Here is a 26,654-nt window from a genome sequence, read left to right on the forward strand (position 1 = left end):
TTCAATATTACACTTAAAGGAATCTTACCTTCTTGTAGCATGTGGCTCTTGAAGAAGTTATGAAAATGAATAGACAAGAGTTCAAAGTTTATGAAATATCAAATGTGTCTGGAGTGAGAGGATGTAAGAGCCATTTTAATGGAGAACTTCAATAATATCAGTTACACTTTAGCTGTACATGTTTCAGTCTAGGAATCATCATTCCCTTTCTGTTTCACCTGATGCTTTCACAAACTAAACAAGTATACACTTAAAATATTGCATCAGAACAGCTGTGCCATCGCAGCATTTTAATGAAAATGCTATAAGCCAATGGGAGAAAGTTCTCCTATCAGTGGAGTTCATCCATCTCCCCAAGTAGCTAAGGTGATGGGAGAAACTCTCCTGCTGACCATAGGACTGTTTTCACAGCAGGTTATGTCAGTATAACTGTGTTGCTCAGGGCAGTGAAAAATCCATACCTCTGAGTGTACCAGAGTTTACTACATACACCTAGAACACACACCTACCTGGCTCCCAGGAGCAGCTCCAGTTACAAACGCTGCTTCTGCCTGAGATGCCACACAACTAAGTCTTATGACTGTTAGGGGCTGTTTATGTACCCAGACTTTTTGGAGATGGTTGGGTCAGTTGAGATCGCATGTCTGCCAAATGTCTGAGCCTTTGTTCCCTTGATCACCGTTTGATCAACCTGAGTCAGCCTTGTGATCAGCCTCCTTGTGTGGTAACGAGTGGGTAGGGCTGACCTAGGTGAGAAGGGCTTAAAAGCCATTAGCTCAGCAATCAGGAGGAGCTAGCGAAAAGGTGAGTTTGAGACGGGGGTTGTGGGAGGAAGTCCTAATATAGCCATTATGGCTAGGAAGGGCTGAATCACCTGTGCCAACACTGCTCCTGTATCCCCCACCTGGGCCTGTAGCCAGGCAGACAAACTGATCATGGATGCCTCTAGCCAGATCCTCATGTGGATTTGCAGGGACCATGGCCTGCATTTCCCACTTACAGAAATCCAGGCAGTGGAACAATCCAACGCCCCCAGTTGCGTTACAAAGATGTCTGCAAGAGAGACCTCAGAGAGGTAGACATCGAGCTGGACAACTGGGAAGATCTAGCAGATGACCGCAGCAGATGGAGGCAGGGGTTGCACAAGGGCCTTCAGAAGGGCGAGTTGAAGATCAGACAGCTAGCAGAGGAGAAGCGAGCGCACAGAAAGCACAATAAGGACTTGCCAGACACCCACTACATCTGCAAGAGATGCAGCAAGGACTGTCACTCTCGTGTGGGTCTTTATAGTCACAATAGACGCTGTAAATGAAGTCCTCAATTGAAACTTTAAAGGGCGCGATGCATAGTCTATGCAGACTGAAGGATGCCTACTACTACTGGAACCATCCAATGTGAAAGGTACTACCAATGTGAGCAGCTAACAGGGAGTTTGGCTGGGAGTTTGCTGGAGGGTTGGGCCAAAAGAAATCTGATGTGGTTCAGCAAGGAGAAGTGTAGAGTCCTGCGCCTGTGGCAGAAGAATCTCAAGCATTGTTATAGGCTGGGGACCGACTGGCTCAGCAGCAGTACAACGGAAAGGGACCTAGGGGTTATGGTGGATGAAAGGCTGGATATGAGTAAACAGTGTGCCCTTGTAGCCAAGAAGGCTAACAGCATACAAGGGTGCATTAGGAGGAGCATTTTGAGCAGATCTAGAGACGTAGTTATTCCCCTCTATTCAGCACTAATGAGGCAACATCTGGAATATTGTGTCCAGTTTTGGCCCCCCCCCCCAGAATAAAAAGGATGTGGATGTGCTGGAGCAGGTTCAGCGGAGGGCAACAAAAATGATCAAGGAGCTGGAGCACAAGACTTATGAGGATAGGCTGAGGGATTTGGGCTTGTTTAGTTTACAGAAGAGAAGACTTAGGGGTGATTTGATAGCAGCCTTCAACTTACTGAAGGGGAGCTCTAAAGAGAATGGTGAGAAACTGTTCTCAGTGGTGTCAGATGGCAGAACAAGGAGTGATGGTCTCAAGTTAAAGAGCGAGAGGTGTAGGTTAGATATTAGGGAAAACTACTTCACCAGGAGGGTGGTAAAGCACTGCAATGTGTTGCCTAGATAGGTGGTGGATTCTCTGTCGCTTGAGGTTTTTAAGTCTCATCTTGGAAAGGTCCTGGCTGGGATGACTTAGTGGGGGTTGATCCTGCTTGAAGCAGGATGCTGGACTAGATGACCTCCTGAGGTCCTTTCCAGCCCTGTGATTCTATGATTCTATACCTGCTAGTGGAATCTTTCAGGAAGCAGGTGAGAGAGCTTCAGGAGGAGATGTCCTGGCAGAGAAGTATCTATATCCAAGAGGAATTCCTAGAGAATATTCATATGGAGATGTCCAAAGCTGAGGAAGCTATGAAGCTGCAGAGGAAGGCTCTCACACTACTGGAGAGAGCAGGAAATAGCTCAGTCACAAGGAGAGACCTTCTGGGAGCAGGCAGTGCTCCACCCCTACTCCCAACCTACTTACCATGGTCATGGCAACAAGAGATGATTAATCACCTCCTAGAGTGGAGGGCAGAGAAGCTATGTGTCCCTAAGGCTTGCAGGGCTGCAACCACTACTCCCAGGAGGAAACATAGGGTAATCATGGTTGTAGATTCCCTTCTGAAGGGGAGGGAGGCACCCACCTGTCACCCTGCTAGGTTTGCTGCCTGCCAGGGGCCATGTCCGAGACATTATGGAGCAATTGTTGAGACTCATCCAGTCCTCTGATTATTGTCCCATGCTGTTCATTTATGTAGGCACTAATAGTACAGTGAGGTGAGTCCCTCAGTACATCAGAAGTGATTACAGGGCTCCAGGGGTGTGGATGAGGGAGTTCAGAGCACACATGGACTTTTCTGAGATCCTTGCAGTCACGGATAGGGGCCCAGGCCCAGGCAGATGCATACTGAAGGTGAATGCCTGTCTGCAAAGGTGGTGTTACCAGAAAGACTTCAGCTTCCTTGATTGCGGGACACCAAAGCAGAGATGGTGGGGAACCTATTGAGGAAGGGGAAGAGCATATTTGAATAAAGACTGGTTAAACTAGGTTTGACTGGGGCTGTGGGGGCAGGTGGCCAAAGCCAAAACATGAGGACCTGGGAGAAGAGTCAGAAATTGGAGGTCACATGGACTATATAATAGCAGCATAAAGGAGAAACAAGATCAAACTGCAGGGAGGGGCAAAATCAAATCAGTATATTAGATGTCTGTATAGTCATGCAAGAAATATGGCTAATAAGCAGTAAGAACTCAAAATGCTTGTACATAAACTCAACTATGACATAATTGGTATCACAGAGACATGGTGGGATAATGTGGATGACTGGAATTTTGGCAAATATAGTGCAATTTTCCAATCTATAAAAATGGAAATAAGGACAACCTAGTGAACCCAGTGAATTACAGACCAGTCAGCTTAACTTCTGCCACCAGGAAAAATAATGGAACAAATAATTAAGGAATCCTTTTGCAAACATCTAGAACAGAGGTCAACAACGTGCAGCTCCGGAGTCACATGTGGCTCTTTGAGGAGTCAATTGCGGCTCCAGCCACTGACTCCTGTATGGCTCTGGATGCTGGAATTAGGGTTACCATATGTCTGGATTTTCCTGGACATGTCCTCTTTTTCAGCCATTAACTCTCTGTCCGGCCAGGTTTTTACAAAATCTACTAATGTTTAGGGTTTTGCTCTGCCCCTGCAAACTCTTTATGCAGATCTTTTCCCATTAGTGTTTGTATCTGCTCAAGTTACAGCTGCTCCAGCTAGTCTGCAGGGAGCAAAGTCAGAAATAGAATAGGCAGGAGTGGAGCTGTGGTAGGAGCTAGTAGGGTTCCCCCCTCCCCACTCCTTCTTTGTTTAGGGAAATAAGATCTGTGAGGGGAAGGTTCAGGCTGAGAGCTCAGCCCCTCCAGCCAGCAATGTGTTTGCAGCCCAGCTGTGAATGGAGCAGACAGCCTAGGGTTGGGGAGAAACAGCTCCTGAGAAGGCTGCATTGCTAGTTATCACATAGAGCTGCCGTGGCCTGATTGCTGTACGGTTACTTTTGAACATTGTGTTCAAATTAATTAATACTGAGATTTTCCCAGGCTATGGACTCAGGGGAGTGGGAGAGAAGAAACAAAGCGTTCAGCTTGAATGGCAAAAGGGTGCTCACATTCACCATGGGCTATTGGATTCTCTTCCACCCCCTACTTCCCTAGGTCTGTGATAACCTAAGGTTCAGGGTCTGCCCACCACTGGTGGATTTTCAGCTTTCCTTCATGCCCTGGGCTGTAGGTCCCAGCAACTAGGATGCTTCAAGAGCAAGTTTACCATAGGCTGCTAATGGGGATCAACCAGATAAGCTTTGCTTAATTCTCCCAATATCTCTGTGATGCAGGAATTATTATTAAACCTGTTTCACAACTGGGGCAACTAAGGCAGAGAGTGAGAGTCAGGCCACACAAGCACTGCAAACCTGTGCCAGAAAAATGGCTAACTCTGTTTTGCTTCCAGTGTGCTTTGAAAGCCACTTTCCATCCCTGCCATTGCCAAGGGAGCATGGCACATAACTTACTGGAGACTGATATTCACTTCCTGAGCGTTGGACAGGCTGGAGGCAGAGGGATGCTGCTAATTGCAGGGACAAAAAGTGGGACCCAGTGTAAAAAGCTTGCTCACCCCTGCTATACTGTGTGCTCCTAAATTGACACCCTTTTTGGATCTCCAATTAATTTCTGGTGCCCATTGCCACTAGATAGGACTGATCTTGAAGCTTACTAGAACTCAGAAAAGGGTTAAATATTTACATGGATCACATTACAGATCATTGTTTGTGCACTGTTCTTAAAATAGGGGTTACAAAAAGTATTTTTTGACATTATTTATTAGGGACTGTTTTGCATTCACATGCATCGTAGCTCTTGAAGTATTGATTTTGTAAACAAATTTGAAAATATGGCTATTCTCAGTATTTAGGTTGCAGACCCTGATCTAGAAGATAATAAGGTCATAGGTAATAACATATATTAGTCAAGAACAAATTGTGTGAAATCAACCTCGTAGCTTTATTTGACAGAGTAATAAGCCTTTTGGATGGGGGGAAGCAGTAGATGTTATATCTAGGCTTTAGTGAGGCTTTTGATACAGTCTGGTATGACTTTCTCATTAACAAACTAGTGGAATAAAATCCAGATGGCGCTAATAAAATGTGGGTGTGTAATTGGTTGGATAACCATTTCCAGAAAGTAGTTTTCAGTGGTTCACAATCATGCTGTAAGAGCATAACGAGTGGGGTTCCACAATGACCAGTTCTAGGACGGTTTCTCTTTCACATCTTCATCAATGACTTAGATAATGACAAAGAGAATGCACTTATAAAGTTTGTGGGTGATACTGTGGTGAGAGGGTTGCAAGTGCATTGGAGGATAGGGTTATAATTCAAAATGGAATGTGTAATCTCCATCATTGGCCAAACTGAGAAATGGTCTGAAGTAAGTAAGATGAAATTCCATAAGGACACAGGCAGAGTATTCCACTTAGGAATGAGCAATCAGTTTCACACATATAAAATCAGAAATGACTGCCTTGGAAGGAATACTGTGGAAAGCTATCTTGGGGTCATAATAAGCCACGAATTAAATATGAATCAACAAAAAAAAAAGCAATCCTCTGTTTGGGATGTATTCACAGGAGTGTTCTAAACAAGAAGTGACAAGTAGGTGTTCTGCTCTATCCTGTGCTGATTATGCCTTGATTAGAATATTGTGTCCACTTCTGTGTGCCACGTCTCAGGAAATATGTGGACAAACTGGAAAAGTCCAGAGAAGAGCACCACATATTATTAAAGGTCTAGAAAAGATTGACTATGAGGGAAGATTGAAGGAACTGGGTTTGTTTAGTCTGGAAAAAGAGAAGACTGAGTGGGGACATGATAAAGGCTTTCAAGTACTTGAACAGTTGTTACAAGGAATAGGGAGAAAAATTATTCTCCTTAATCTTTGATGATAGGACAAAAAGCAGTGGGAGTAAATTGAAGCAACAAGGTTTAGAGTATTCAGAAAAATCTTCCCAATTGCCCAGGTGGGCAAACTGGAATAAACTGGCTAGGGAGGTCATGGAATTTCAATCACTGGAGATTTTTGAGATCAGGTTAGACAAACACCAGTCAGGGTAAGTCTAGATGGTGCTTGTTCCTGCCACAAGGGGACTTGATTTGATAACCTCTTGAGGTCCTTCCAGTCCTATATAATGTCATTAAATTATAGCCCAGGTTTTTCTACAGTTAATGATTGGATTAGTTTAATTGATCATTGTCTTTAAAGCAGAAATTTTACAGCCATTCCAAACAGCTCCTTTAGTAGTGAGTAAAGCAAACCTCTAGAGACTGCCATGTCTGGAATTGTTCCTTTTGTTAGTGATTTTCTTTCTCATCAGAGTGTTATTAGCAGTTTACTGAAGCAAATAATGAAGATGCAGTAACAAGTCACTCACACACTAGTTTTCTTCATTGCATTAGCTACGCATGCCATGTAAATTCAGTTCAGATTATAACCCACTGTTCTCTATTTTGTTATATTTTCATGTTTAAAAATGCACCAAATAAACATTTTCTTATAGGGTAAACTAATTCGCTTAGAATTCATATCTGAGCTATTCCATCTTACTATAATCTTTTTTTCTAGGTTATTGCTTTCTTTAAGAAATCAAGGTGTGCTTTAGAAGTGTGCTGTGTGAGGCTCTGTAATTGCAAATCATTCTGTGACATTGAAGAGGTTAATTAATGCAGCTAGATGTGAATAAACCAAGTAATAAAAAGGCATAGTGAGGTGACCTGTCAGTTGAAACATGAGTGAGAACTTTCCTTTGCACTAAGATAACAACCTTTTACAATAATATTTTCAGCTTCCAGATAGCATTTAAAGGAGTTGTGGAAAAAAAGAAATGCAGGACGTGACACAATCATTACTTTCCAGCCAGTCACATAATTGGGGATGTAGTGTAACCTTTAGTCAACAATAAAATTAATTTGTGATTGCAGATATAGGTATCCTTGTTGAGTCAGCATCTGTGTTGTGGTTGCCTTTTGCAAGCAGTTGGATTGTTAAAGAAATACAATAACACAGGCATAAAATGAAAATGGATTGTTGCCTGTCAAAATAGAAGACTCTTATTCTTGTTTGTTCTTAATAATGTGCCAGTATTCAGCTAGTTAATGTAATAAAATGCATCCCTTCCAACCCACTTTTTGTTTGTCCTGTGAGTTTCTCAAGCCCTAGATTTGAGACTAGTTTTAGTACACCTCACAGTAAGCTTAATTACTTCCTTTAAATTTATATCCACTACTATAGAAGATTTACTCTAAGCAAAATGTTGTTGTCAGTTTGAATTGTTCCACTGCTTAATATTATAAAATGGCCCATTTCATAGCTCTCAGATACATAATCAAAGAGCAAAAAAAGTTGCATTATAAGAACACTATTTGTTTTCTGTTCGTAATTAGAGGTGTCTCAGGTATCTATGTAAGTACTCCTTTGGTCCCACCTTCAACTCTGAGAATGCTCATTACAGTATTTCATGGAGGCAGAAAGAGTGCAGTAAGTGGGATTCTAGATGCTGTAGCTTGAAATCAGAGAAAATGTTTTAGATAGAAGGAGAGAACTTTATAAAAATCCAGGCACTGAATAGAATTTATTATTGCCTAAATATTTTCCCCTTCCTTCATTTTTGCAATTAGGGTCACTGTTACTACCATGGTACCGTGCAAGAGTATCCTGATTCTGCAGTCAGTCTCAGTACCTGTTTTGGACTCAGGTGAGTGAACTTTCCAAAGACATATTGAACTGCTGGAAACACATAAAATGACTACAATAAAATCAAATGCTTTAGGCCTTCAGTAAGTTTCCTGAAGGGGTCAAAAAGAATTTTTCTCCAATAAACAATTAGCTAGACGTTTTCTGGGTTGGTGTTTTTTTTCAATCTTCCTCTGATAAAGCATGGCCAAACCTAGAGTTTTGACAACAAACATGGTGGACCAGTGTTCTGAGGTGGTATCAAGAACTCTCTTTCTAGGTGCTAGGCTGATGTTCCTTCCCGAGGGTCATTCTGATCTGCAGATTTGAGTTAAGTAATTTTCTTCCAAGTCAGATTGGACGAGACCTTGGAGTTTGGTCTCTTAACACCTGAATTTCACAGAATCACAGGGCTGGGAAGGACCTCAGGAGGTCATCTAGTCCAGCCCCCTGCTTCAAGCAGGATCAACCCCTACTAAGTCATCCCAGCCAGGACCTTGTCCAGCCAGGACTTAAAAACTTCAAGGGATGGAGAATCCACCACCTCTCTAGGCAACGCATTCCAATGCTTCATCACCTGCCTGGTGAAGTTTTTCCTAATATCTAACCTACACCTTTCCCTCTTCAACTTCTGACCATTAGTCCTTGTTCTGCCATCTGACACCACTGAGAACAGTTTCTCACCCTCCTCTTTAGAGCAGGAAGTTGAAGGAAGTTGAAGGCTGCTATTAAATCACCTGTAAGTCTTCTCTTCTATAAACTAAACAAGCCCACATCCCTCAGCCTATGCTCATAGGTCTTGTGCTCCAGACCCTTAATCATTTTTGTTGCCCTTCACTGAACCTGCTCTAGCAAATCCACATCCATTTTATACTGGGGGGCCCAAAACTGGACACAATATTCCAGATGTGGCCTCACCAGTGCCGAATAAAGAGGAATAACTACTTCTCTAGATCTGCTCGAAATGCTCCTCCTAATGCACCCCAGTATGCCGTTAGCTTTCTTGGCTACAAGGGCACACTGTTTACTCATATCCAGCCTTTCATCCACCATAACCCCTAGGTCCCTTTCCATCGTACTGCTGCTGAACCAGTCGGTCCCCAGCCTGTAACAATGTTTGGGATTCTTCTGCCCGAGGTGCAGGACTCTACACTTCTTCTTATTGAACCGCATCAGATTTCTTTTGGCCCAGTCCTCCAATTTATCCAGGTCCCTCTGGATTCTCTCTCTACCCTCCAACGTATCTACCTCTCCCCCTAGTTTTGTGTCATCCGCAAACTTTCTGAGGGTGCAACCCAGTCCCTCATCCAGGTCATTAATAAAGATGTTGAATAACACCGGCCCCTTTCTCCTGTTCTCTGACTGTGGCAAAAAATGTAGTCTTCTGATGACTGACATGCTGTTTTGTTTAACTCGAGTTTTTCAACTCAATAGATGGGAAAGTGATTGAAATTTAATGGCCTGTGATATACAGCAGGTCATGGTTTGTGTATGATTTGTGCAACCCCAATATTAAAGTTGCATATAGGGACTACGAATGAGAATTCCTAGAATTTAAGGTGAGGAGAGATCATTAGTTCATGTGGTCTGACCTCTTGTATATTGAGTTATCTCTTTATAGAGCCCAGTAACTTAGTTTTGTTAGAAGCCTATCCACAGGAAAGGAATACCAACATGATCTGAAGACATTGGGAGAGGAAGACTCCACCACTTCCCTTGGTAGTTTGTTCTAATGATTAATGATTAAATACCTTTGAACCAAGTAATAAAAATGCTCAGTGCTTTGAACTTGTCTGTTTTCAGCTTCCAGACATTTTTTCTTCTTTTTTTTTTCCACTTGCTTTCTTCACTAAGTACCAGTATATAACTGTCTGTAGTCTTTAGATCGTTGTAGATAGCATCTTAGTGCTTAGCTCATAGGGACTTGGGAGTCCCCCGCCATCATCCTTTTATGAGATGATGCCCAGCATCCCAGGATGCAAGAACTGTTTCTAGTCCCCAGACCTGCTTGGCCAGCAATGATCCCTTGAAGCACTTCTGCTACCTTAGTTAGGTTCACATTCTACTTTTAAGTTCATCATTTGCCCCTTCTTTCCTAATAGAACCTCTCAAGGCCATGAATGCATGCTCCAAAGATTTTATGATGGATTGAGCAGTCAGGGCAGGGCAAAGGCAAAGAGAAATCTGCCTCCAGTTCTGTGGCTCAGAGTAGGAGGCCTGAAGATGCTTCCATACAGGGGCCTCAAGAGGGCAAGAAAGACCCATAACAGATGAGGGAAATACTTGTCCAGATACACCGCTAAAAAGACTTCTTCACCAATACCACCTAAGTCTGCACCCTAGTGCAGGAGGCTAAAGAAGTCAGAAGAAGCATAGTGCTAGTCTTCAAGATCCTAAGAGCAAGAGTGCTTCGAGGCTGCCACTACACACTGCAGAAGGACCATCTCTCATACCAACAGGAAAAGCATCAAACATCCCTTCAGTGGCAATATCCGTGCACTCTGATAAGGAGTCATTAGCACCTAGAGTACTGTAAGAAAAAATAGGCCTCCTCACCACCTATCCTTGTCCGGGGAGAGACTCATTACCACTAAGGACAGTCATCCTTCCCAGTTCCTAAGTCTCCCATCCTTTCAGATCCAGTCATCTCAACAATGATTCTGATGCCAGTGGTCAGTGGTCTCTGGTAGCTTCTACTGCTAAGGCATTACAGATCCCATGGTACTGACAGCAAAGCCCTTAGAATCAGAGCCTACCTTTTCCTCCTGGGCTGAATTGAATATTAGCAAGACAGCATTATTGTTGAGATAGGAGGGGTAGTAGGATAGTGGATTCAGAATCTTCTGGGCTCTCTCCCAACCTCAGAAGATTGTGTTTTAGGTCCCACAAGGATTATGCAGTTTACTGGAGCAATACAGGACTCTATTGGTGCCAAAGTAACTCTTCCTCAGGTTAGATTTCAATAATCTTGGTATTCAGCTCTGGACCAGCCTTTTCAGGCTGTTCATGTTCCGTCTTTCTGGATCATATGATCACCAGTACCTATATTACTCTCTTTGCAAGACTTTGCCTTTGTTACCTACAGGCATGGCTCCAAATAGCATACATGCCAAGCAGACACCATATGGAAAAACTAGTTGCTTGCTCTCTCTCTCTCTCTCTCTCCCTCCTCCCCCCACCAAACTGTGAACTTCTCTAATCTGTCAGAAGAACAGGGAGCAAGTTTGTGTGGGAGTTCCCTTCATTTTGCACTTGCCCATCTGAGACATCATTGATCACAAACATCTCTCTATTAGGGTGGGGCACCCATCTATATGAGCACACAGTGTGGGGGACATGGAAAGTAGAGACTTTCAAATGAATTTCAGATAACAACCACATCTCTCATGCAAGGTCTGGGAGCCCATTCTGCTCGCGCCAGCACTCCATCAGTAGCCTTACTTTGGGCTCTTCCTCTCATTGAAGATAAGGCAGCTACATGGAGTTCTGAGAAGTCTGCTATAGACATTACAGCCTGGTGCAATCTTCTCTAGTTGATGCATCTTTCAGCACATCAGTACTCCAGTCATTGGTGCCACACAGATTCTCCTCAGTTAATACTGCTTTGTCAGTTGAAAACACATAGGAACCATCACTTAAAGGAGGAGGAGTAGGAGTTGTTTATAGTGGAGTTCTTTGAGACACGTTGGGTTCCAATCTATATTCCACTGTCTGCCCTCCTTCCCCTTTGTTTCTGCTCCTTGGTGCGTGGGTCATAGTAGAGAAGGAACTCATGAGACTATTGGTCTGCGCCACCCTTTATACCTTGATTTGCATGTGAGGAGAAGAGTGCCGGCATAGATCAATGGATAGTGCTAGCAAAAATTTTCTGGTCTTAGGTGCAGAGGTAAAGCACACCCAAAATGGAATGCAGATTGGGACCACCATATACACTGGAGAACTCTAGTTACTGTAAAGCTGAAATAATGTCCCTTTTATATCTTTCTCTACCAGATTAAAGACTACTTTTAAACCCAATATTTTCTTCCCATTAAGCACTTATGTAGTAATCAAGTCACCTCTTGATCTTCTTTTTGATAAGGTAAATAAGTTGTGTTCTTTAAGTCTCTTGTGGTAAGGCATTTTCTCTAGCCCATGAATAATTTTTCTGCCACTGGTATTCTGGCTGATGCAAATCCCCTGGTGCTGAAGGGTCAGTTGGGGAGAGTTCTGTTCCCCAGCTCTGTTCTTTCCACATGGAGCCCTGCCCTTCTAGGAGTCCAGAGTTGGGCTCTCATCCCTGGTCCCAGCAAAGTCTGTCCTCAGCTCAGTTATTCATAGTTGCTGGGGTTAGCGAATGTAAGGCTCTAGGGCAGACTTGAACTTGGGGCAGAAAGTGGTGAGGTTTGTGACTGTCCTTTGTGCACCTGGAGTGGGGGTCTTGTCCCAGAGCTTAGGGTGATCTTGTTAGGTATCCTAGCACCATGAAGCCCTTTGAATATAAGGGCCAAAGACCTCAAATTTGGTTCAAAATTCTGTGGGAATCCAATATATTGAGTGGGTTCCCCACTGACAGCGGTTAAGCGGTTCTTAATCCATTTTAGGTGTGATTTATTAATATTGAAGAGTGCTACATTTTTAATCTGAATGTCATGCAGTACCGAGTCAAACACCTTACATAAGTATAATACTATATCTGCAGTTACTGCTATCAACCAAACTTGTAATGTCTTCAAATAATGAAATCCAGATTTTGTGATAAACACTTTCTATGCAAATACATGTTGACTGGCATTATATTCCTTCCCTTAATTCTTTATCGCTGTGGAAGCACATATGCCCTACAGCTGTGCCCCGGGTGACATCAAAAGGATAGTACAATTTTGGGGAGTCTATATGATTCCTGTTTTCCCATGGTTATTGCACCCAGGTGATGTTATATTTTATTCTCACAGTACGCTGGTTGGCCTGTCTATCAGGCTGTGACAGAACCTGGTTACCTTCCAGTCCATGTTTAACTCTGGAGTCTTCAAAAATGTCCCCCTATGTTAGTGAGCAGTTGTATACACTAGCAATGACAGCAGCTGCACAGCGGTTCTAACTCTTACAGCTTTCAGCAGCCCAGTAGTTCTGAGAATATGCATTTTAATGTGGATATGATGTTTCATAAATTGTTGTGGTGAACAGTATGATATGTAGCAAGTAGCTTAGAGGCTAATGTGAACACATGTTAAAAAATAAAAATACAAAAAAGTGAGACACACACAATGTCAAGAAAAAAATTAAATTAATCAATTTACTAATTTGTCAATCACCTTTCAAAAGGGCAGTGACTGATGGTTGTTTTTAAATACATCATGGATGCATTTGAGGAAACAATTTACTTCCCAGTTGGTCAATCAGAGAGAGGTATTTACTCACAGAGCAGTTTCAAATCACAGTAATTAACTGTAAATTGGCTCTAGTGCTCTTCCTGGAAAACTAGTTTTGCTGTCAAATTTCCAGCTGTCTCAGACTTTTCTGGGCTTGTTTAACTTATCTACAAACCGCATGACTGTATGGAGCCTTTCCCTCCTCTGTTTTACATTTCGTATGATGGTGGTGTTGTCAAGGCTTTTATATTGTAGCCTTGAAAATAATAGAAGCAGAGGAGTAAGAAATCATAAAGTGAATAAGCAATTGTTTACCAAAATTCTTATCCCCAGGGCAACCGTGACAATAGTTAGTAGGATTCCACTGGTGTCTTCCAGCAAGAAAATATGTTTGAGTGCTTTTCCACCTATCTCCACTAAATTGTATTCTTAACTTACTATAGCCGTGTCTACACGTGCATGCTACTTCGAAGTAGCGGAACTAACTTCAAAATAGCGCCCGTCACGGCTACACGTGTTGGGTGCTATTTCGATGTTAACATTGACGTTAGGCGGCGAGACGTCGAAGCCGCTAACCCCATGAGGGGATGGGAATAGTGCCCTACTTCGACGTTCAACGTCGAAGTAGGGACCGTGTAGTCGTTGCGCGTCCTGCAACATCGAAATAGCGGGGTCCGCCATGGCGGCCATCAGCTGAGGGGTTGAGAGACGCTCTCTCTCCAGCCCCTGTGGGGCTCTATGGTCACCGTGTGCAGCAGCCCTTAGCCCAGGGCTTCTGGCTGCTGCTGCTGCAGCTGGGGATCCATGCTGCATGCACAGGGTCTGCAACCAGTTGTCGGCTCTGTGGATCTTGTGTTGTTTAGTGCAACTGTGTCTGGGAGGGGCCCTTTTTACGGGAGCGGCTTGCTGTTGAGTCCGCCCTGTGACCCTGTCTGCAGCTGTGCCTGGCACCCTTATTTCGATGTGTGCTACTTTGGCGTGTAGACGTTCCCTCGCAGCGCCTATTTCGATGTGGTGCTGCGCAACGTCGATGTTGAACATCGACGTTGCCAGCCCTGGAGGACGTGTAGACGTTATTCATCGAAATATCCTATTTCGATGTCGCCACATCGAAATAGGCTACTTCGATGTAGGCTTCACGTGTAGACATAGCCTATGTGTGTGATAAAACCTTACCCACTCAGAATAGAAACATTTTTTCACTCAAATTGCACTGGTGTAAGAAACTACATGCAGGGCAAGTTGGTGGTAAACTGGATCCCTGAGCCACAAGACTGGTGTAGCATCTTCTTTACCTGGACTGGCTTTCCCATTTCTTGCTGGTGTGATTCGACCTTTGCCTATAAGGAGAGAATCGGGGTACCTCAGTGGTTTGTGCATTGGCCTGGTAAACCCCAGGATGTGAGCTCAGTCTCTGAGGAGGCCATTTAGGGGTCTAGGGCAAATAGATTTAAAGGAAAAAAAAATCTGTCAGGGATGGTGCTTGGTCCTGCCAAGTGGGCAGGTGACTGGACTTGATGAGGTCCCTTGCAGCTCTATGAGATGTGTATCTCAATATCCATGGTCATTTAACTTCTGCATTCACTTTTGTGACTGGCCATATGAGTATCCTTGTGTGATAGGAGCTCCTGTTGACTTAGAGTCCAAAACTCATTTCACAGCCTAGTAACACATATTAATAACTTTGTCAGTATCTGAGCGGGTACAGAAACATACAGCTGAAAGGCTGCATACTGCAGTATCAGTTCCCTGAACCATCCACTTCTCCTTATTAAGATAAGTTGGGGATAAAAGGCCAGGTGATGCAAAATGCTGGTGTGAAGTCCTAATGGTGTTAAGAACTGAACAGGTTGGGGCCAACAGTTCACATAATACCTGATTCACAATAAACATTTTTAATGGTTTGTTTTATCAGTAATGTTAAAATGCATATTATTAGTATGAATGTTTCACCAGTATGTACAACACTAGTTTAAAACAGTGCAGGAAATTCAGAGCTAAAACAATCACTTGGTCCTTAACACATTTCATCATGCCAGAGTATTGTAGAAATAGATGTCTAATCTATAACAAGACAGTGTCTATAACATGACAGTGCTAATGGGCTGCAGCTGCCTTGTTTATGTTTTTTTTCCTTCCAGGGCTCTGTTTTAATCTACTATAGTCCCTGGAATCCTAGCTCCACACAGAATTTTATAAGAAAGTATTGTGATGCAGTAATGGGCTGAAAGAGGGAAGCCTTGTATAGCAAGCAAAGAGTCTGTTTCTGGCTCTGCCATAAAGTTGCATGAATTTGGAAAAATCATTTCTGTGTTTGTTTTTCTATCTGTAAAATTTGGATAATAAGTCTTACATACCTCCCATTGAAGTTACACAGGCCTTAATGTTTGAGTATCATCTCTTGATCCCTTGATGAAAGGAAATATAAATTGTTATAATTATTTAATTAAAATTTCAAGATGTCATTATCTTGCTGTCTGAAACTAGCAGTGCATCTTAGACACCTTTCCACTATACAGGAGGAAGTCACATGCTTTCTTTGATCCGAAAGAGAGAGGGAGGGGGAGAGAGAATGCATTGTAAAGCATTGAAAAGTGACCCAAAAGAGAAGGTTATACATTTTAGAAAGCTGTGAAGATTTTTATATATATATATATATATATATATATATATATATATATATATATATATATATATATATAAATTCAGCCACAGAGCTAAACATTTAAGATAAATCATATGCTTTTATATGGCATTTGATTGTCCGACCTGTACTGCATAAAGAAGTATATGAAATCTGAAAATAAAGATGGATTTGAAAAGCATGTCACCCCTCTAGGTGGAGAGGGTTTGATGTGCAGAAAAATGAATCACTTAGAGATAGCAAGATGACTTAATTTTCTTCTAAACATACTTTTTCATATTCCTCTCTGATACTCTCCCTCAGACAAAACATTAGAATGTCTTGCTTCACTTAGGACTACAATGGCATAAACAAGAGTTAGGCTGACACTGATATCTGCCTAAATTTCAGGTTACAGGAGAATGTAATCAGGGCATTGTCAGCATATTGCTTAACTTCTTTGGAGGAGGAAAAGTGAGTGGCAGGAGAGAGGCTTTATATATTGAATGCATGAAACAGAAATGTAGGATAATCAGTGCTTCCAGCTCTTCCATTTGGAAAAGAAAAACAATTAGATTTTTCAGACTACTTTGGATGTGCTGATTCAGTTGAGGCAAGGTCATTTTCCTGTCCTATGGAAAGTACTCTGCTTTCTTTCCTAGGTAAAAGGATCCTCCCATTTAGTAGCAAAAATGACAGTATTCTGGACATGATTTTCAGCCTCCTCATATACAGACATAAAACTCATTTGGCTGGGTTTGTATACACAAGCCTCTTTAGCTGAATGCACAGGTGCAAGTGCTGAACAAGTGTGTTTTCAGGAGCATATGCATACACTAGAGGAAGCCATGTTGAGATCTTACTGGTCGGCAGACCCTTGGAGGGACTTTTAAAAGTGCCTAAGTAATTTAGGAATATGTGTCTTATTAGCCGTGTCTACACGTGCACGCTATTTCGAAGTAGCGGCACTAACTTCGAAATAGCGCCCGTCACGGCTACACACGTCGGGCGCTATTTCGAAGTTAACTTCGACATTAGGCAGCAAGACGTCGAAGTCGCTAACCCCATGAGGGGATAGGAATAGCGCCCTACTTCGACGTTCAACGTTGAAGTAGGGACCGTGTAGTCGTTGCACGTCCCACAACTTCGAAATAGCGGGGTCCGCCATGGCGGCCATCAGCTGAGGGGTTGAGAGATGCTCTCTCTCCAGCCCCTGCGGGGCTGTATGGTCACCGTGGGCAGCAACCCTTAGCCCAGGGCTTCTGGCTGCTGCTGCGGCAGCTGGGAATCCATGCTGCAGGCACAGGGTCTGCAACCAGTTGTCGGCTCTGTGTATCTTGTGTTGTTTAGTGCAACTGTGTCTGGGAGGGGCCCTTTTTACTGGAGCGGCTTGCTGTTGAGTCCGCCCTGTGACCCTGTCTGCAGCTGTGCCTGGCACCCTTATTTCGATGTGTGCTACTTTGGCGTGTAGACGTTCCCTCGCAGCGCCTATTTCGATGTGGTGCTGTGCAACGTCGAAGTTGAACATCAACGTTGCCAGCCCTGGAGGACGTGTAGACGTTACTCATCGAAATAGCCTATTTCGATGTAGGCTTCACTTGTAGACGTAGCCATTGAAAGTCAGTGAAACTTTTGCTCCTAGATTATGCGCTTTGAGAATCTTAACTGCTTGCCCAAAAGTATTGCAGATTTACTAAATAATTAGCACAGCAGTCGTACATAAATGAAATTTTTAGTGATTTTGCAACAACAGCAAAAATAGACCATAAAAAAAATTCTGTATGTCCTATGGTATTTAATCCCCCCTCCTGATAGTCCCCAAATCTGGGGTGTTTGGTTTTTTTAAATATATGGAGATATACCTATCTCATAGAGCTGGAAGGACCTTCATTACAGTCCTCTCTACTTACAGCAGGACATATCACCATCGCTGGCAGATTTTTTTTTTAAATGTGTTTGCCCTAGATGGCCCCCTCAAGGATTGCGCTCACAACCCTGGATTTAGCAGGCTAATATTCAAACCACTGAGCTCTCCCTCTCCACAATTTCAGTGTCTCTTTGCTGTTTTCTTATATTTATGACACAGCACTACAAAATAACAGTCTTAGCTGTGAAAGCTCATTACCTAATAAATTTGTTAGTCTTTCAAGTGTTACAGGACTGTTTGCTTTTTGTTACACTAAAATGGTGTTGATGTCAACTGCCCTCTCTTTTCTTCTTCTAGTTCTGTTGTTATCTTCCCTGGTATTTCTTGCCATTCTGAAGGTGAAGCTCACTCATAACACTTTCTCCAATAACAGTTACTGTATGTTGACTCCCAGATATAGGACATTAAATTCTGTTATTGCTCTTTGTAACTCCATTCTTGAATTCTGGGCACCAGGCTTTCAGACCAAGTGGTTACACTGACTAAATCTGATATGCAATGTGAAAAAATTAACCTTCCTGTGTGTTGCAGTAGCCTCTGGAAATGGGTAATTTCTATTTACTGTACTGTGGAATAGATATTTAGATTGATGAAGGACATTTTGCTAGCAAAATTGGAGCAGCTAATACAGGAACCCACAAGGGGAGAGTCAATTCTCGATCTAGTCTTGACTGGAACGCAGGATCTGGTCCAAGAGGTAACTGTTACTGGACCGCTTGGAAATAGTGACCACAATATAATAACTTTTAATATTCCTGTTTGGGAAGAACACCGCAGCGGTCAAACACTCTGGCATTTAATTTCAAAAAGGGGAATTACACTAAAATGAGGAAGCTAGTTAAACAGAAACTAAAAGGTAGAGTAATTAAACTAAAATCCCTGGAAGCTGCATGGAAACTGTTTAAAGACACCATACTAGAGGCCCAACTTAAATGTATACCCCAAATAAAAAAACACAGTAAGAGAGCTAACAAAGAACCACCATGGCTAAACAGCCATGTTAAAAAGGCAGTGAGAGAGAAAAGGGCAGCTTTTAAAAAGTGGAAGTCAAATCCTAGTGAGGAAAATAGAAAGGAACATAAACACTCCCAAATTAAGTGTCATAATGTAGTAAGAAAAGCCAAAAAAGATTTTGAGGAACAGCTAGCCAAAAATTCAAAAAACGATAGTAAAATGTTTTTTAAATACATTAGAAGCAGGAAGCCCGCTAAAAAAGCAGTGGGGCCCTTGGACGATAAAGATATAAAAGGAGCGATCAAGGAAGACATTGCCATTGCGGAGCGATTAAATGATTTCTTTGCTTCAGTCTTCACGGCTGAGGATGTTACAGAGGTTCCTAAATTTGAGCCAGCCTTTTTAGGTGACAAATCTGAGGAACTCACTCAGATTGAAGTGACATTAGAGGAGGTTTTGGAGTTAATTGATAAGCTGAATAGTAACAAGTCTCCAGGACCAGACGGCATTCACCCAAGGGTTCTGAAAGAACTTAAATGTGAAATTACGGAGTTATTAACAGTGGTTTGTAACCTATCCTTTAAATCCACTTTGGTACCAAATGACTGGAAGACGGCCAATATAACACCAATATTTAAAAAAGGCTCCAGAGGAGACCCTGGCAATTATAGACCGATAAGTTTAACATCAGTACCAGGCAAATTAGTAGAAACACTAGTAAAGAATAAATTGCAAGGCACGTAGAAGAGCACGAATTGTTGGGCAAAAGTCAGCATGGTTTCTGCAGAGGGAAGTCGTGTCTAACTAATCTATTAGAATTCTTTGAAGGGGTTAATAAACATGCGGACAAGGGGCACCCAGTGGACATAATATACCTAGATTTCCAGAAAGCCTTTGACACGGTCCCACACCAAAGGCTTTTATGTAAATTAGGTGGTCATGGGATAGGAGGAAAGATCCTTTCATGGATCGGGAATTGGTTAAAAGACAGAAAACAAAGGGTTGGAATAAATGGTAAATTTTCACAATGGAGGAGGGTAACTAGTGGTGTTCCCCAGGGGTCAGTCCTGGGACCGATCCTGTTCAACTTGTTCATCAATGATCTAGAAAATGAGGTAAGCAGTGAGGTGGCCAAGTTTGCAGATGACACCAAGTTGTTCAGGACAGTCAAAAGCAAAAGGGATTGTGAAGAACTACAAAAAGATCTCAGCAAACTGAGTGATTGGGCAGCAAAATGGCAAATGAAATTTAATGTGGGTAAGTGTAAGGTAATGCATGTTGGAAAAAATAACCCAAATTACACGTACTACATGATGGGGTCAAATTTAGCTACGACAGATCAGGAAAGGGATCTTGGAGTTATAGTGGATAGTTCTCTGAAGACATCCACGCAGTGTGCAGCGGCAGTTAGTAAGGCAAATAGGATGTTAGGAATTATTAAAAAAGGGATCGATAATAAGACAAAAGATATCATACTTCCCCTATATAAAACTATGGTATGCCCACATCTTGAGTACTGCGTGCAGATGTGGTCTCCTCACCTCAAAAAAGATATATTGGCATTAGAAAAGGTTCAGAAAAGGGCAACTAAGATGATTAGGGGCTTGGAACGGGTCCCATATGGGGAGAGGCTAGAGAGACTGGGACTTTTCAGTCTGGAAAAGAGGCGATTGAGGGGCGATATGATAGAGGTATATACAATTATGAATGGTGTGGAGAAAGTGAATGTAGAAAAATTATTTACCTTTTCCCATACTACAAGAACTAGGGGACACCAAATGAAATTGATGGGTAGTAGGTTCAAAGCTAATAAAAGGAAATTTTTCTTCACACAGCGCACAGTCAACCTGTGGAACTCCTTGCCGGAGGAGGCTGTGAAGGCCAGGACTCTATTAGGGTTTAAAAAAGAGCTTGATAAATTTTTGCAGGTTAGGTCCATAAATGGCTATTAGCCAGGGATAAAGTATGGTGCCCCTAGCCTTCAGAACAAGGGCAAGAGATGGATGGCAGGAGATAAATCACTTGATCATTGTCTTCTGTTCTCCTTCTCTGGGGCACCTGGCATTGGCCACCGTCGGCAGATGGGATGCTGGGCTGGATGGACCTTTGGTCTGACCCAGTATGGCCATTCTTATGTTCTTATGTTATGTAAAAAGCAGGTTCATGTGAATATGTGGTCTACCTACATAAAAACTTCCTTAGTATGCTGCAGTACCAGAAAACAACACAGACATTGTTTTAATGATCACTTTGAATTTCATCTGTTGTTGATTTGAGTCAGACCTTTTGGCTACATCTACACTACAGAGATCTTTCAAAAGAAACCCTTCCAGAAGATCTCTTCCGAAAGAACTTCTTTTGAAAGTGTGTGTCCACCACAAAAAAGTGGATCAAAAGAGTGATCTGCTCTTTCAAAGAGGGCATCCACAAAACCCCCAGGACCACTCGCTCAGCAAACATTCTCATTGAACCTGATATAATAGTTATGGGATTGAAATTTACATTTGTAAAATTGGTGCATATTAACACAATAAAGTCTACATTTCTTATTTCTTTCATACTGCCTCCATTTTATACCCATCCAAAACTCAAGCGAGCTCCACATTTGTGCCACTCCATGGGCAGCAGCCTATTTACAATGAGTCAGACAATCAGGTAGGAGTATTGTCTGCACTCTTACCTGATTGTCTGACTCTTACCTTGCTCTCTCAAGGATTCACAGTGTCATAAAATGCAGTCTGGAAGACCACTTTTCCCTAGAAATATAACTTCAAAGGAGCATGACCAATTTTATAGGACTCTTTCTATTTGCAACTGAGCTTCTCTATAAAGTTATGAATCTTTGAGGACAGTTATGTCACAGAAATACAGACAGATCTTAACTAATAATAGTGCACATTCCAGAACCAGGATGCAATGTGGACATGGGGGATAGGCATGCGTATGCACTACGGAAGGTATAATAATCATACTTAGTTAAATTTATCCCTGAGCAGAGGGGCAACATGAGATCTTCTTGAAACTTAATTCCCGTAGGCTTAAGCTGCTCTTCACTGATACATAGCCCTTGCTTTGAGCCTGTGCATAGAGTTGAATTGCACCCAGTATAAATACACGGTATACATATGTGACAAACTTCTATTTCTGTACTTTCCTCATGTATAAAGGAAAATTACATACATGTTCTTCTTCCAATGGTAATAGGATTTTTAATTATATTTAGAGCTTCATTAAAACCAAATACTAAATTGCATTCATGGATGTCAGATTTATTAATACATAACTCTCCACTTGCAGTGCAGCAGAATAATATGTTATACCTCCAGATAATGCTTTCCTAGCCAAGTTTTCTTTTAGCATCATAGTTTCTAAGATACGTATGCATCAATAGTTTATATTGGCAGGGTCTGCTCTTCTGCTGACAGTTTGGAAAAGAAAAATCCCATTTGTATTTTAAAATTTCCAAAAGCCAGTTGATTTATTAAATATTATTGGCTTTATGTTAGATTTTGTTTCTTTAGAAAAAGGAAGGGCGAATGGAATAGACCATTTCATTTCATCATGTGTTAGATAAGTGGAGTTATTCCCTTTAATTACGCTTCCCCTCAGGTTCCTGGCAAGTTAACCAGCAATTAATAACTGCATTTGTTATTATATGTTTTAAGTTTCCTTTCAGTGGGCTGGAGAGAGAATCCCACACTGTGCTCTCTTCCACTTTACATTCTGTCCTATAGGTGGCGGGGGGGAGTGAGGGATTTGCCGAACCCGATTAGGGATCAATTGTCTGCAGATTTGTTTGCCTGGTCAAGGCCATAGTGAAGACGAACAGGTTTGGATCAGCTGCTTTCTGGGGATGAGGGCAAGAATCTATTTCTTGTGTGGGCAGGAGAGGGGGAAGAAATTAACCATGGGGACAAGGAGTCTCTTCTGTAGGAAGGAGTTGAAATATGGGGTTATAGGACAGGGAAGAGAAATGGAAGAAGTGTTAATGGCATGAGGAGGTAAGGATATGAGAACAAACATAATACATGTAACAGATGCTGGTTCTGTCACTTAATGCACCACTAGAAGGTGCTCAGATCCTAGGATGATGAGGGGCTCTTGATTTTGCTTATGCTGTCACTCAGCTATTTGAGATGGATCCCTTTGAGTGTGCAAACTCTTTCTCAACAAGCACAGCTTCTTCAGTCTCCCTTCTTGGGCCTTCACAGATTTCTTCCAACTTCATGATCCACCATTGCCTGGAAGAATTGGGGATAAAGTGAAGAGGCATGGCTTGGGTGTACATCCACCAGCCTTTGGTAGATCTCCAGGGATCCAGGATGGATTCCCATCAGTTCTATGAGCTCTCCTATTTTCTGATCCTACAGTCTCTAATGTTGTCATTTAAGTACCTTTTATGAGCACGTAAGCCTTGTCTACATCTGCGGTGGCATGTAAAATACGGGCAGCTGCATAGGAGAGTGAAAGGCTCTGTCAGAAGTGGCCGCCTCCATCCGTCCCCCACCATAGTATTTCCTCACCACAGGGAAAAGCTCTGAAAGTGGGCCTCTCCCCAAGCCTTTCCCTGCTGCCAGAGTCTTTCACTGCAGCAGGGGAAGAGGTTTTGGTAGCAAGGAGATAGCAGGACACTGCACTGATATTTTTAGCAGCAGGAACATGGAAGGGGTTGCTCGAACATGTAGAGCGCCACATAGGGTATATAACCTAGGGGTTCTGGCATGTCTGTTCTCACCTAAGCAGTGCCTCCCTGTCCACACCGTTATGCACATGTGTGCTAGGGAGGTGTGCTGGGTCTGTATTCTACATGCCACTGCAGCTGTAGGCAGAGCTTAAGGCACCATACAGACAATAGATACCCACTTTCCATTTTCAAAGTACCATACAAATTCAGAGGCTGATTCTGTTTCCATTAAAGCCAATTCCCACAGGTTTCACTGGGTGCAGGAGCTGCCCATTAACTAGTTAAAATCTCAAAGGAAAGTGTAAAGAACACCACCAAAGTTGAGCACCCATGTTACACAGCATCACTGGAATCCTTTAATGGCTCCTCTTGTCATATTTGCTCATGCCCATGGTTGGTATGTTATGCACGTATTGCATTTGTAAGACATTGATCAATTAGCATTAGTAGTGCTGGCCAAGAAATAGAGAACAAAACACTGGAATTATACAGTACACTAAATGGCATCCTAGCCCTTTGCAGTAATACTGGGACATAAAATCAAATTTAAAAAAAAAATCTCAAAGCAGACTCTCATCCAATACCAAGCCAAACCCAACAGCTACTCCACCAAGCAAATGGGAACATTCCCACTTAAGCCGTGTCTACACGTGAACGCTACTTCGAAGTAGCGGCACTAACTTCGAAATAGCGCCCGTCACGGCTACACGCGTCGGGCGCTATTTCGAAGTTAACTTCGACGTTAGGCGGCGAGACGTCGAAGTTGCTAACCCCATGAGGGGATAGGAATAGCACCCTACTTCGACGTTCAACGTCGAAGTAGGGACCGTGTAGTCGTTGCGCGTCCCGCAACGTCGAAATTGCGGGGTCCTCCATGGCAGCCATCAGCTGAGGGGTTGAGAGACGCTCTCTCCAGCCCCTCAGCTCAATGGTGGCCGCATGGAGCGGCCCCTTAAAGGTCCCCTCCACCTCCCTTCCTGTGCAGGAAGCTGAGGGAACGTGCAGGCGGCAGCCCAGACACGCGGCCAGCCTGCACGTCCCTCAGCCATCCAAACCAGCCACCCCACCTGTGATGGCTGTCCGGAAGCTCCCCCAGCGCCCCCAGGGGACCCCCCACAAGGGGAGCCAGGGCAGCCAGCCCAGCCAGGTGGGCAGCCAGGCTGGCAAGCGGCAGCGGGGCCCCTCCTGGACGGAGGCTGAGCTGCGGGACCTGCTGGGGCTCTGGAGCAAGGAGGAGGTGCTCCAGGTAATGGGGAACAAGAGGCGGAACGCGGATGCGTTCGCTCAGCTGGCCAATGGCCTGGCTGCCCGGGGTCACCCTGCCCGCACTCCTGATCACGTCAGGAGTAAGGTGAAGGAGCTGCGGCAGGGTTACTCCCGGGCCCGGGATGCGGCCAGCCGATCTGGGGCCGCCCCCGTCACTTGCCCCTTTTACAGGGATCTCAGGGACATCCTGGGCCCCCGGCACACCTCCTCCCCTCCGGCCACCCTTGATACTTCGGCCGACGAGCCCCAGCAGGCCCTGCAGCCGGAGTCCGCCCCGAAGGTAAGCCCCGCACCCCGGGGGCCGCCCCCGGAGCCCACCCCCAGGACATTGCGGCAGGAGGAGGAGGAAGAGGAGGAGGGGGGGCTCCTCCTCCGCAGAATCCGGGCTGCAGATCCTCCTCCTGCCATCCCGGAGCAGCAGCCGGGCCTCCGCCCCCCGGGGATCTCCAGACCGTGGGAGTGGACCGACAGGTATGTACCCCCCTCTGGTGTACACACCTGGGCTTGAGGGGCGGGGGGTAATAGATATGTGTCCAGGGCCCCCCACATGCTCACATGGCCATGGCCCCAAGGACAGCAGGGCCATGTCCCTCACAGCAGTGCATCAGCCCCTGCCCCCCCCCCACCCCGCACGACAGTGCCATGCCCCATCCCCGGGGCAGGGGGGAGCGGAACCTTGAGGGGCCCCCGGGAGGAGGGGGTGGGACACCCCGCAGCAGCAGCAGCAGCAGCATGTGATGGAGTGGGGGGAGTGCAAAAGGGAGACTCAGGCTAGATATGAGCAACAAGAGCCGAATAGCTCCCAGGGGCAAAGGATGATCCTGGGGCTACAGCTGGCAGGTGACACCTCTGCCCTGAACAAAGAGGAGAGAGGAGCCGAGCTGGCTTTGAATCGGGGCGGGGGGGGCAGGGGCCGCAGGTAGAGGCTAGGGGAAGGGAGAGCTGGAAGGCAGCCAGCCTGAGGAGGGGGAAAGCTGCATCCCAGAGGGGCACCCCTTGGGGTCTTCTCCCCAGGACGGGTTGGAAGGACTGTCTCTTCTGACAGCTGGTGCTGTCACTCCTGGGAGAAACTGGGCATCTGTGGCCTACGAAACCTCTCCTGTCAGACCCTGCGGAGTGAAGTGAGAGTCGCTCCCACCAGGGGACGGGGTGCAGTGCAGGGGGACCCCTGAACCCCATCCATCACGGCAGCATCTCCCGGGGACGGGGATGGGGAACCTGCAGCACAGGGCTGGGGGGACAAAGGCCACGGCTCAGGGCCCACACTAACGCCTGTCTCCATTCTTCTTCCCCCGCTCCTCTCCTGTGTCCCTCACCTGCACCATCAGAAGGACCGGAAGAGAGTGCCGGCGAGGCATCAGTGGTCCCGGAGAGCCCTCCGGGGCCATGGCTCCAGGCAAGCCCCTCGGCCGAGGACCGACCGGCCCCACGGCAGGCTAGACGGCGGACTCCGCGCCACCACCAGCCGATGGCGACGTACCCCCAGCTGCTGGCCATCCACCGTCGGCAGCTGGAGGTCGCGGAGCAGCACCTGCAGCTGCAGGAGCGGGTGCTGGCCTGGCGCCAAGAGGCATGGGGGGCCTACATGGAGACTTTCAACCGCCTGGTGGACTACCTGGCCCCCCATGCCGCGCCGGCCGCTGCAGCGCCCGACGTGCCTGCTCCACCCGCCGCACCACCAGCTGCTCCGCCCGTCACCGTCCCGTCCGCCGTCGCCCCGCCACCCACCGCCGAGGGCCGGAGCGCCGAGGGACCCCTGGAGCCAGCTGAGACTCGCTGGGCATATCTTCCGGTCCGGCCCGCCCCCAGCCAGCCCCGGATAGGGCTGCGGCCACGGCAGGGCTCCCAGCCTCCCACGCCCAGTGCCGGACTTTAGGGGCGAGGGGCCCGGGACATGGCCCCCCCACTTGTATATAGTTTGAACTTATTATTTTGTGCCCCCCGTTTGCCCCGTCCCCCCCATGTAAATATTTCTCCCCTTTATCCTCCCTGGTTTTCTTTTTATTACTGAGCACACTTTTTTCTTACTATTGTTTTATTTGTACATATTACTT

The 26,654-nt window shown here is 44.8% G+C and overlaps 1 protein-coding gene across 5 annotated transcripts in view; it reads left to right on the plus strand.

The window, feature by feature from the left end:
- ADAM12 (ADAM metallopeptidase domain 12) overlaps window positions 1-26,654 on the plus strand; it is a 322,879-nt gene that overhangs the window by 177,162 nt on the left and 119,063 nt on the right. For all 5 annotated transcript variants that reach the window (XM_075000469.1, XM_075000470.1, XM_075000471.1 and 2 more), the window contains exon 5: window positions 7,741-7,817. In XM_075000469.1, the coding sequence (XP_074856570.1) occupies window positions 7,741-7,817 (77 nt within the window). The remainder of the gene's footprint in view (window positions 1-7,740; window positions 7,818-26,654) is intronic.

The sequence above is a fragment of the Carettochelys insculpta genome, chromosome 7 (assembly GCF_033958435.1).
Source record: "Carettochelys insculpta isolate YL-2023 chromosome 7, ASM3395843v1, whole genome shotgun sequence".
NCBI lineage: Eukaryota > Metazoa > Chordata > Testudines > Carettochelyidae > Carettochelys > Carettochelys insculpta.